Below are 12837 nucleotides of genomic sequence, written 5' to 3'. Positions count from 1 at the left end.
TCATCCATCCAAGTTAATTTACCATTCTTCCCTGAAATGCACTTAAAAAGCCTTGCAGATTTGCACTATATGTATCCTTAAGGGTAATGCCTCACTTAAACAAATCACTGAGTTGTGTTTCAAGAGCTGACACAATTAATCCTCCAGGAAAGAAGCAAGCAAGGCCAGAGGAATTCCAGTGGTGATGGTTAGAAGAGCAATAGAAGACTGGTGTGTCTTGTAGGCAACAGTTCAAATCAAGTCACTCCAGATCATGCTGGCAGGAAATTTAGCACTGATAATAAGCAAAGAAATGTCAGAAATGGGTATTTCAGGAAGAGCAGGAGTTCCAGGAGGGGTATGAAGATCTACATCAGCTGTGCCACATGATGTGCAAATAGCAAGGCTCAAACTCTGGTGACATCCTTGCCCGTGGGAGATGCTTAACAAAAATAAAGCTTCATTCCCAGTGCCCAGGAGTCCTTCCCAACTTCCTTTGCTTCAGGAGGAGAAGCCCCATAACTCTGCTCTCCTTTAAGCACATCTCCAACCTCAGCACAGAAGAGGCAGTGAAGGGAGCCCTGCTGGGCTATCATTTCACTTGGAGTAGGAAACATATTTTTGATGCCTGCAGATCTCTCAGCTTCCATAGATATGCACATTTGTGTTAAAGTTGGAATTATTAAAGTGTTTAAGAGGAGTCCCATCTCTAAGCTGGACCTGGGGCACCTAAAAGGTGCCAGCTGAAGAAGCAGGTCTGAGGGGGACTCAGTGGTAAGTGACGGGATAGAAGGTTGGGGCAAGCAGAGAAGCTATGCAGGCTTCCAGTAGAAGTCACCAGTAAATTCTTTCTAATTTTTAATGTCCTCTCTAATTAGGCTGTAATAAAAAGCTCTCCCAGCACTTCACATTGGAAGGACACCTCTTAGGTGGGCTTAGTAGTATGGAATTCATAAAAGAACTGGTTTGGGGTGATTAAGGTGGCCAAGCATGGACCCAAAGAAACCTGCACACTGCTGTGGCAGTATAGTCCCCTTCCCCACACTTAAACACGTGGCTGTCATCTCCAGCAGCCCCATTCACCTTCCCACATTTCTGGCTGAGGGACAAAGCTCTAACTTTGGTCCCCAAACTCAGTGCTAGGTAAACTGCCCTCTGGATGTGCCTCACTCTCCATCTCCTACAGCAGCACAGCTCTCGACTGAGGTGCCTGAACAGGGACAAACCCAGGCTCCAGAGGGTAAAGAAACAAACACTTTCTCCAAAATATTCATGAAGTAAATGGGATGCCCATATTTCTGGGGCATCAGGTGCCAAGAGAGCTCAGAGAGATCAGGGGAAGGGCTGAGGGCTCCCTCTCCCCCACCCAGGTCAGAAACAGCTGCTAAGAGTGAGCATTATCTCATTTAAACTGTGATGAAAAGCTCTCGCTTGCTGATGTCTTTTTTCTCTTCCTTCCCCTTTTCCTTTCCTTTCCTTTCCTTTCCTTTCCTTTCCTTTCCTTTCCTTTCCTTTCCTTTCCTTTCCTTTCCTTTCCTTTCCTTTCCTTTCCTTTCCTTTCCTTTCCCTTTCCCTTTCCCTTTCCCTTTCCCTTTCCCTTTCCCTTTCCCTTTCCCTTTCCCTTTCCCTTTCCCTTTCCCTTTCCCTTTCCCTTTCCCTTTCCCTTTCCCTTCCCTCCCCTTCCCTTCCTTTCCCTCCCCTTCCCCTTTCCCTTTTTTTCCCTATCCCTTTCCCTCTCCCTTTCTCTCTCTCTCTTTTTTTTTTTTTTTTTTTTTTTTTTTTTTTTAAATTGAAAAAGGGGCTATCAAGCATAGCTACGGTCAGCAAAAAAAGACCCAAGCCCTGGAAAGGTTTGGGAAAGTTTACCCAGTGGAAGACCTCAGGCCAGTGCTGTACCACAAGGCACAAGTGGTCCACATCAAAAATTAGGAAACTACTTTTCTCCAGACCTCAAAACTGGGAAGAAAAAGTTGTCCCGGTAGTGCCACCTGATTCCAAATTGTTCAAATTTAACAAATTAATGAATGCACACTTCTGCCTCTGAACTGGGAAATAACTTAGTAACTTATCAGCAACTTCTAAAGCTGTGTTTTGGACAACCTTTAACACATTGTGCATGACAAAAAATGATAGACCAAGACTTTAAATTGTAATTTTCTCAGGTTTTCCCCTTTGTACTTTCTTTGAATGTCAAGGACCTGGTAATAAGAGAAAGCACTAAAGAGAACAGAAAAGGCCTTATATTAAAATGCTATGTTCCCTCCTCCCCTTTTGGTTTGTTTCATTTCCACCTGCATCCAGCAGATCCCAGGACACTGGGATTATTCAGCACTTCGGTAAAGCATCCCTCCCAGCCCCGAAATGTGACATCTCTGGGCTGCTGGCAGGAGAAACGCTCCACCTAATGGCCGGATCTGTAAAGCAGGTTGCAAGCAAGCAGGGATGAATGAAGAATAAAAGTGGGAATAACGGTGGGAACAGCAGAAAAATTTGCCCTTTATTTTTCTTTTTCATTTCCACAAGCATCGCTTCTTATAGAGAAACCTTTTTCACTCCTTGATGAGAACTCTCAACAAAGGAAGAGAATCTTGCTGGGTAGCTGCTTTCCTAGCAACTGAAGGGTTCTTTACATACTGAAAAACAAAAGAATCAGTAGGTCAATACTGTACCTCTTATGACCTGAAACCATTTTGAGAATTGCTAGACACCTCCCTTTACAGTACTTGGTTTGTCTCCAACATGCCTTCAGTTGCTTGTATTTCACAGAGCTGCAGGTGCAAGAACAGCTTCACGTGGCAGGATTTTCACTTGGCAAGCAAGCGTTGCAGGAGGCTTTCAGTGATGCACATCACGCAACAGCAGAAATGTACTGCCAGAGGGGAAACTTCCTGAGATCATAAAGCTGTAAAAATCTATAATGCACCGAACTCCTTATCCTCAAAAAGCCACCAAATAGCTACTAGGGCCTGTGTTTTTGAAAATGGCTCGTGACTCCACATATCAACATGGGACATCTTATCAAAGGACACAATTTTATGGGGTAGCGCCCAGTGCTTCCTCTCTGAAAATGAAGCTTCTTTCATAAGATGCCTCCTGCTATGCAGCCAAACCCCCTTTAAAAAAAAAAAAAAAAAAAAAAAAAAGACTCAGATTTCTGAAATACAGGAGAATTTCACAGGAACTTACCTGCCCCTGCATCTACAAACAAACAAACAGGCTGTGAAAAAAAGAAACAAGAGTGCAGCAGCAGTCAGCTCATCGCAGTCCTGTGGGTGAAGGCAACCAGCACAGTTTGCTTTCAGCCGCAGGGAATTGCAACCACTTTCTGCAGATCACACACCTTTTGGGCCTACACCACTGCAGTTGCTAAACCAGTCATTCTGGCCCTTGCAGGGAGGTGAGAGAGTTTTTATAGAGCTGAGATACTGCCGAAAAATAAGGCAAGTCCTTCCAATCACTGTGATCCCTGAGGCTTCTTGAGGGAGTCAAATAAAGAAAATTTTTGGACACTGCACATCCTTACTAAGAAACCCCAGGTCTAATCAAGTCACACCATCAGAGTTAAATGCTTGTGCCCTTTGTGTTTCATACCAATACACTGGGCTACCCAAAGGCTGCTCTGGACTGCTAGCCCCCATCTGAGATCTTTCATTCTCCCAAAGAATGGGAACAGTGTGTGCAGTGGTGATCCAAGAGCCCAGACAAGGTTCCACCGAATGCACCTCAGCTCTAACTGCCTCCAGTCTCCAGGAAGCTTGTTACAGAAGTACAGAAATCACCAAAAGACATCTTCTTTATTAACTCATTTAAAGTACACCCATCACGTAACAAGAAAGTCTGTACCATTTTCATACCATACAGATTTCTTAATAAATCTGTTTTCCTTCTTAGATGGGCTACTTATTTGTACGACTGTGTCTTACTTGTGTGTTGAGAAGATTAAAGTAATAGAAGTGTACAAAATAACAATCTTGTAATCATTCTGTCATTATCAAAGAAGGAGCATGAGAAACAAAGACAAACAGTGCTTGTGAATATCTCATCAGTATGCGAACTGTATTCCTTACACCCAAGAGAGCTGACACATGCTATGTTCCATGGGGCAGCTGGGAATAGGTAGAAAACATGGAGCATTAATTATGTAAATATCGTGCTCTTTGAAAGAAACAAGAAAAGCTGCATTTTCTTCAACTTGCTCCTTGCTTCCCTGTCCCAGCTGCCTCCTCAGACTCCGGGCTGTGTGCCAGGGAGGTGACTCAAGCCACTGAAATAGGAGCAATGATGGGCTAAGGTGCAGATTATTGGGACCAACCTCCTCTTCCTACGATGTTCTTAGTGTGGGAGTGGCCAGGCCACAAACATGACTTTCTATCTTGCTTTGGCTTGGTGATGAGAGTGATTAAATGCACACCTGAAACAAGCCTGACACTGTGGCAGGGCTGGATCAGGTTTGGCTATCCATATGATCAAAGGCTGAAAGGAGAAGCCAGTAACCTGGTGGCCACAATAGTGCATTAAAGCTGCCTTTGGGCAGCTACTCATTCATACACAACCTTGAAGGAAAGCAGCATCTACTGCTGGGCAAAACTGAACTTTGAATATGGAAATGCAGCTAGAAACAGAGTAGTGGAGGATGACTTTCACTGAGAATGACCTGCATGTACTCCAGCCCTGCCTGCTGCTCAATTGGAGTAGTTGGGCAAAGCTGGGGCTAGACTGTGAGGAACAAAGCCTGGGGTGACCACTGGCCCTTGCCTGAGATGGGTCATTCCTCTGCTCCCGCAAATGCCAGTGAAGGGAAGAGGGATCTTGCTAAAGGTTAACTCTGGCCCATTTGAAGGTGTTCTGTTCTATTCTTCCAAGTCACAAAGGCTCTGAGCTGGCACTTACTGCATCCTCACTGTATGGCAAAGCAGAGGCCATACACTGCAGGGATGCTTGGGTGCCAGCTCTGGCCAGTGCCTGGCAAGCACCCAGCCTGGAGCCACCACCTGGACACCAGCAGCCAAGAGAAAGCAGGAACAGAGGCTGCCCATCCACACTTGCCATTGTCCCATGAGTCTGTCTCCTCTTCTGAAACCATTGTCACTCATCCTCACCTCCCCTTTGGCTCTTTCAGTGTTATTTCTCCAGGATATTTGTGTAGGTGGGATGGCTGCTGAGCATGAAAATGATGGTGGAGCATGGGCTGAGCTGCAGTAGGACACAACCCACACAAGCACACAGGTGACCAGAGCAATGCCATACACTGGCAATGCTTTTTCAGATATATATTTAATAGAGCTGCAACTCCCCTGTTGCTACTCAAACCAATGCTAGTAGTTGCTTAGGGGTTTCTGATATTCCTCTGGTATTTCTCTTCACCAGCTCCTAAAAGCCACGCTTGCAAGAAGCATAAAGGTAAAAAGCTTTACAGTGTGTGGGAGCACATAGCTCAGCAGGAGCCAGTATGAAGCTGAATGTCACTCAGTATTAAAAGAAACCAACTTGTCCAAGTCTCACACTGAGGCAAGCACTTAAGCACAAGCTGTTCCTAAGACAACGTAATGAAAATTCAGGTAAGTCTTCACTCCCCTGCCCTCCCCCAGTGGAGGGCAGTGAATTCCCCAGTGAATCCTCCAAAGGAATCAGGTTCTTCCTGCATCTTACTTTTCCACCTGCATAACAGGAATGAATGATTTTCCCCTCGCCTTAGTGCCTTTGTATATGAGATACATAAGTTCTTTGGGCAAATTCTTTAAAAGTCTGCAATGTATATATATGGGGGTATACCACCTATCTGATTGCACCAAGAGCTCACCTGAAGTTTCCAGGCAAAGTGAAAACTGGGACAAGATTAAACTTCTTATTTTCTCTTCATTTCAGAGCCTCATTTCCAGAATTCACCTGGAAGCCACAGAAATGGAGCACAGGTGCAACCTCTTGGTGCTCACTTTCAAACAAGCTATCACCAAGGATTAGTTTTTTATTTAAAAATTGGTTCACTGACATTTTAAAATATCTTTTTAAAATAAATGGCCACTGCCGTCCAATATACACCACTAGCGCCCAGCCCTAGGCAAACAGAGATGCAAAATCAGGTCTCTCTTCATGCTTCCCTCCTTAGAAACCCAGGTTTAAGTGAAAAACAATCTTTTTGCAAATCTCAGGGCCTAAACTACAATGAGATGATCGTCCACTTCCAAGGGCTGAAGAACAGTTCAGCTTCACTCCTGAAGGCTGTGAGACCACTGCAGCCTCCACGAAGGTTATTAAAATTCCCCTTGGAGTTCCCTGGGACTGAGAAGGATTGTAAGAGTGTATTAAGCCAACCAGCAGTGACAGGACCCCAAGGCTTAGACAGGTTTGCTGGGCAGCCCCTTGCTCGGTAGCCCCTCCTTGTAACCCCAGGGCAGTGGAGCAGCTCCCTCAGCAGCAGAAGATGCTCCAGGTGGGACAAGAACTTTCAGCCTGAAGAAGAGGCGGCTCAGGGGAGACCTCATCACTCTCTACAACTCCCTGAAAGGAGGGGGTAGCCAGGGGGGGGTTGGTCTCTTTTCCCAGATGACTTTCAAGAAGACAAGACGGCATGGTCTTAAGTTGTGCCAGGGGAAGTTTAGGTTGGACATTAGAAAGAATTTCTTTACGGAGAGGGTGATCAAGCATTGGAATGGGCTGCCCAGGGAAGTGGTGGATTCTCCATCCCTGGAGATAGTTAAAAAGAGACTGGATGTGGCACTCAGTGCCATGGTCTGGTAACTGCAGCGGGAGTGGATCAAGGGTTGAACTTGATGATCTCAGAGATCCCTTCCAACCCAGCCAATTCTATGATTCTATGAAGACCAACACCTGACAAGAGGCCAGGGCAGACCAGCTTGGGTCTTGCTCATGGTTTTTAGGACCAGTTGGGCCAAATGTCCCACAAATTAAGCACAGGAGGCGTGAGAGTAACAAGGCTCTGCTGTTTCTCATTAGCATGCTGTATTGTCTTGTTTAGGACAGAGTTTTCAGGGCTGGCAAAGGCAGAGCTGCAGATTGCCTGGTTCCTCTGTGGTGCTTACAAACCCTTCTGTTGCTGAGGGAGATGGACTCTGTGTGTTTTCCTTTGGGAAGCTTTTATTCAAAACAGGGTGAAACTGAGGTTGCCTCGGTTTCATCTTCTTTAAGGGCTGAATAGAAAAAAATATTAGAAAAGTAAAACATCTACTGCTCTTTTTGACTTTTAATTAAGATGTTAATTGGATGCAACTGTGGTTCATCAGTGCTACAACAAGAGAGACAATGAAATAAAGGTAATTTTTCTCCCTAAAAATTTATTTCAAACAGAAAAATGAGTTCCAGTAATGTTCCTCCCAACTGACAAACAAACCTGAAGCTTCCTGAAAACCTGTGCTTTGGTATTTTTCAAAATACAACATGTTCTCCTGGAAAAAACAGAATATATATATAAGCTTCAGAAACAGTATGTTCCAATTAAAACCATGTTTCATGGGGAAACTTGTGCTTATTTCTAGTAGCAGAGGGAGGGTGCTCAGGCCTGGGCTGGGAAGCTGATGAGGCCAGGAGCCCTGCAGTGAGTTTGAAGGCTCCTTGAAGGCAAGAGCAGGCATGAGAAGCCTTCTGCTGCAGAAGGACATCAAGTCCATTTTTTTTACATTTTTTTCAACAGTCCAGTGGGATTAAGCTCCAGAGACAGACACTCAAAACTTCTTTGGGGTAACACTCAAAGGGCTATTTTTATTCTTTTTTTTTTTCACGCTGAACAGTGCGTAAAAGAGGAAATCCTACGATTCCCATAAGCAAGGTGTCCCGCAGTTTTCATGGCTGCTTTGTTTCCTGATCTTTGTGAGTGGTCCTGCTGGCCTGCAGATGGCGAGTTTGCCATTTGGAGAGGGGGAAAAGCCCTTTGTCCTCAAGGGAGTCTGAAAAACAAATCCTACCCAAAAAGTTATCTAAAAAGTTAACTCTTCACCCTCCCCGATGCCTCTCCTGCAATACTTAGATTCATGTGCATGACCAGCTGTTAACTGATGTTATCCATGTTAATTCATGGTATCCATGAGGATATTGCCCTCAAGATGGTAATACTGGTACTTTGGCCAAACATTAAACATTATTATTATTTGCAATGGGAATAGGAACTCCACCACCCACTTGAGCAGCAGCCACAATCCACAGCACAAAATCATTAAGAACACTCTTCCAGGATGCAAAGTAAAGGTATGTAATGATTACACTATCATCTTCTTGTTTCCCATATATTCTTTAATAATATACAGATGTGAATTAAGAGGTACTCATATTGACTGACTGACTCCAAAGGTCCCACAACAAAGTCCAAGCCCAAGGCTCAAGCAACAACTTGCACTGTTACTGATCTGTGAGCCAAATTCTCCGAGGAGGTATAAAATCACATACTTTCAGGAAAATGCATTTTCCATATATCTACTTTTCAAAATCCTTATCTGTGCTTTAAATGCATATGAAATCCCTGATCAATTCACAGAAATAAAGCTATGAAGTTGAAAAGAGTACTTTTAATAGACACAAGAATACATGTTTTTCCCTGACTGCCCACATGGAAACTCTGCTAAGCTCATCCTGTGACAGACACATTTCCTATTTCTGGCTTCCCTCACTTCCTTTCCACTTTCCTACCTTTCCCCATACATTTCTGTCCTGTCCAAGAGCTACAAAATGAGGCTGGAATGTGAATCATGTATTTCCAAGAAACATCAAGAACTTGTTGTGTGGGTCAAATTTTCCATTTATTTTTCAATAAAGATTCTGAGCCTTCCCTAGAGCCACAGCAGTAGGAATGTCCTTCCAACATGCAGCTGCTTATTAACTCCTGGGAAAACTCCTAAAACAAAGAGTTTTCAGTAATTTAGTAATCTTTCCAGTCTGAAGCTTCAGAGTTATTTTGTTAAAGAAAGCACTCGCAGCCATAAAAAAAAAAACAAAAAACAAAAAACAAAAAACCCACCAAAAACTAAAAAACCCAAACCCAAACCAACAAAAAATCCCAACCTATTTTTATTGGAGTGCTATTCAGGCTCCAAATCTTAAATTTGGTGGCAAAAAACCTAAAACATTTGGGGCAATTTTTGCATCCCTCCTGTTCTCCAGTGAGGTACCCACTCCACTCTGGTAACAGGACTTTCCTTCTGCCACCATCCCAGCTGCAGGGAGGAGCTTTGAAGGGGAGGAAGGCAGCATCCTCTGCAGCTTGGAGCCCTGGACAGCCCAAAGGACAGGAAATTCCTGATGCTGCTGCAGTGTTGCTGCAAAGCAGGTAGCAGCATCCCCTCGGATGTTTCCAAGCACTGCAGGAGGATGCTGTCTCAGTTACTGTACCACAACTGCACTGCAAACAAGCCCAGCCTCTTACATTTGCACCACATCTGAGCTCTGCCACTGTGTTTGTCCCCAGAGGCCAGGGGACAGAGGTAAGCTGTGTGCTGTAGTGCAGCACTGAATGGAGAGCTCAGGTAAACTCCATGCTCTGCCACCACTGCCACTGTCCTTCAGTCACCCACATGGAATGGGTGGGTTTTTTCATGAGCCTGGACACAGACATGAGTGGACTTGCCCATGACTGCACAGCAAACACGCAGTGCTGCAGGGATGCTGCCACGACTGGGGGTGTTGTGGTGCTGCTGCATGGATGCTCTCTCAGCCAGCAAGAGGCTGAAGAGTGCAGAAGAGGGTAGAGGTCTCCTACAGTACCAGGAAAGGAGAAAAGATAGCAACATCTGAGTAGTAATAAAGGACAAAACTTGCTTTATGGTCAGAAGACCACGATGAGCAGCACTTAGTACTCTATCCCTCCTTCTGCCCACAGACTCTACTTTGCTTCTAGGTCTTAATAGCTTATCTTTGACCCCACAGTGGTTTGTGGCCCTGTGGGTAGAAGAGGGGAAGCAGAGCCAATACCTCATTAGCCTATTTCACTACCCTGGGGGCATTCCCTTTGCATGCATGGCATTTTTGGGCTGAAAAAACCCCGTTTCTCTGCTGACTAAACCCCTTGCCTTGCTGGCCTGTGTCAGGAACAGCGTGGCCAGCAGGTCCAGGGAAGGGATTCTGCCCCTGTACTCAGCGCTGGTGAAGCCACACCTCGAGTCCTGTGTCCAGTTCTGGGCCCCTCAGTTCAGGAAGGAGATTGAGGTCCTGGAGCAGGTCCAAAGGAGGGCAACCAGGCTGGTGAAGGGTCTTGAGCACAGATCCTATGAGGAGAGGCTGAGGGAGCTGGGGCTGTTCAGCCTGGAGAAGAGGAGGCTCAGGGGAGACTTCATCACTCTCTACAACTCCCTGAAAGGAGGGGGTAGCTAGGGGGGGGGGGGGTCGGGCTCTTTTCCCAGGCAACTCTCAGCAAGACAAGAGGGCACAGTCTCAAGTTGTGCCGGGGGAGGTTTAGGTTGGACATTAGAAAGAATTTCTTTACTGAGAGGGTGATCAGACACTGGAATGGGCTGCCCAGGGAAGTGGTGGATTCTCTGTCCCTGGAGATATTTAAAAAAAGACTGGATGTGGCACTCAGTGCCATGGTCTGGTAGCTGCAGTGGTAGTGGATCAAGGGTTGGACTTGATGATCTCAGAGGTCCCTTCCAACCCAGACAATTCTATGATTCTAAGGCTCTCTATGCCATTACCTCTGCCTTTCCCAGCACACACAGGGCTTCCATGCCCAGCTGAGACTGAAGCTGCTGTAGGGTCTTATGAAGCACTAGAGTACTGGGGTCTGCAACCCCCTTACGGCTTGGCACAGGGTGTACATTTGTATTTTAACATACAGAAATCATTAGACTGCTGCCCCCAGATTACTGCTGACAAAAAGCATCTCATGGTTTGCTGTCACACAGGTAACATGGTAGTACAGGCCTGGGAGAAAGTCTGCACCCCTGGAAATCCCAGGAAGATTTGTTTAACTCTCTACAGTAAGAGCACAGCTCCTTCCACCCCACACAAGAAATTTTAGAGAGCCCTCACCCAGATTTTTTCAAAGGCAAAGGGCTTTGATGTGTCTGTAGTGGGCTCAATAGCTTCACTGAGTACAAACCAATAGCAAAGTGGCCCTGCCTAGCCGGAGCATTTTGTAGGATCTGTTTCTTTCTTTCCATTTTGCAGACTTGAAAATGTCTGGAGGGTGTTTTGCTGAGGTCAACAACCAAATCCTCCATAGTTTGCTTCAAGGCCCTTTTGACATTCCCCAATAGCATCTGCACAGAGATTTCTCCCAGCTGCTTTGCTGCTGCAGCAGAGCAGAATGAACGCTCCCTCTGACCCCCCACAGCTTCCCAGTCAACTTGCAACTCCCCTTCCACCTAGTGGAAGCTTTTTTTTTTTTAACGAGGCTGTTTTATCACTCATGAATATCACCAGAGGGCACTGCTCTGAGCAAACAGCCTGAGAATAGTAACCAGCAAAAAGGCAGCCATCCTTGGCAAAGGCAGAAGGAATATTGTCATGGATCAGTTCTCGTATTCTGGGCCAGCCCAGGACACCCTTCTGACAGCAGAATGTGAGTTTTTATGGCAAAGGTGTCTGCGTGTCCCCTGCTTGGGGCTACAGGAGTCTTGCTCTCTGCTCTTTTCAGGGTTAAGTAAGGAAGGGAACAAGTTTCTCTGTAGGGACTGTCTTGCTCCCCAAAATGCTAAAAGAACCACAGAATAGCAGTAAAAAGAAGGCAATAGGAAAACACGGTAACCCTCCATAACACACAAAAAACCCAACACTCCAGTGTTGCAGGCAAGCTGCTCACCCTATTAAATGAGAACAAAAGGTTGTAAATTTACAGAGGCAGAGACAACAGACGAAAATTCAAGTAATTGAATTGCATTCCCTTCTCATTTCAAAGCACAAACCATCCTCCCAGGACTGCCTTTGGATATCCCAGTAGGGAACACTCATGGCAAGCGGTGTCGTGCCAATACTCATGGCTCTGACTGGTGTCTTTGTGCTACACCTTCTGACATTGCCCTATCAGACCTAAACACTAATACCTGTAAGTTTTCACCCACTCAGATCCTGTACCTGAGTGAACTGCTCCAGTCTTAATGCTTCCTGATCCATCCTTCCTCTTGCACTCCACGCGAGCTTGGGTTGGCTCCACATCACTGACTTTTCTCAGGCTAGTTTTGCTCTCATGCCCGACTTTGTAAGGCCTTTGTTCCTCACAGTTTTACTTCTAAAAATGGCAATCTGAAGGGAAAGAGAGGCAAAAGAGATTTGCACAATTCAATTTGGTGGGGAAAAAATAATTAATTACTTAACACCTACTTGGCAAAAACATGCTTTAGTTAAATCATAAGAGCTGCACACGATGTGCTGGCTCTAGGAACATGGTTGTCACTGCTGGCAGTCATTAGTGTTGTTGATATGTATAACAAGCCCTCTAAAAATAACCATGTTCAAACTAGAGCTGCAAGACTCCTGATGCAGTGGCTTTCTGTGGTGTCCTGTCTCATTTCTTCTCATACTCAAAAAGGGATTTTGCTTCACTTCTAAACTATTTTTACCCCATCTTTAATAGGACAGGCCACTAACTCAATTACTGTGTTACAGTACAAATGTTCAGGGCGGAGATCCCAGATGCCTTTGGTCAGCATAAGCACAAACATTTCAGCCTTTGCATCTTTCTTCTTTGCAATCATCTGCTGCATATTTCTCAAATATTATTTGATGTTAGTCTACTGACTTTCAAAAGCGTTCAGTGAGGAAAATTAAATACAGTATGAACCTGAACACTACAGACAGCTCTGGGGGTCAGAGAAGTGCAAGTGCAAAAGCCAGTTAAGGGCAGGAGGATTTATTTACAGGAGACACTGAAGGGTGCTCAAGCAGAAAAACAGACGATTGAAATGCTAAAACCAGCCA

General features: G+C 45.3%; 1 protein-coding gene across 2 annotated transcripts in view; it reads left to right on the top strand.

Annotated features, from left to right (window-relative positions):
• Nucleotides 1–3948, top strand: part of ADPRHL1 (ADP-ribosylhydrolase like 1) — a 39000-nt gene extending 35052 nt beyond the window's left edge. The window contains exon 9 of one of the 2 annotated variants that reach the window (XM_071743742.1): nucleotides 1778–3948. In XM_071743742.1, coding sequence (XP_071599843.1) covers nucleotides 1778–2023 — 246 coding nt within the window. In that variant the 3' untranslated portion in view covers nucleotides 2024–3948. The remainder of the gene's footprint in view (nucleotides 1–1777) is intronic. The other variant, XM_071743749.1, reaches the window with a different exon arrangement.
• The last annotated feature ends 8889 nt before the right edge of the window (nucleotides 3949–12837 follow it).

Source organism: Heliangelus exortis, chromosome 1 (assembly GCF_036169615.1).
Source record: "Heliangelus exortis chromosome 1, bHelExo1.hap1, whole genome shotgun sequence".
NCBI lineage: Eukaryota > Metazoa > Chordata > Aves > Apodiformes > Trochilidae > Heliangelus > Heliangelus exortis.
Note: the sequence above shows the minus strand (reverse complement) of the source record. Positions and strands in the feature narration are given on the sequence as shown.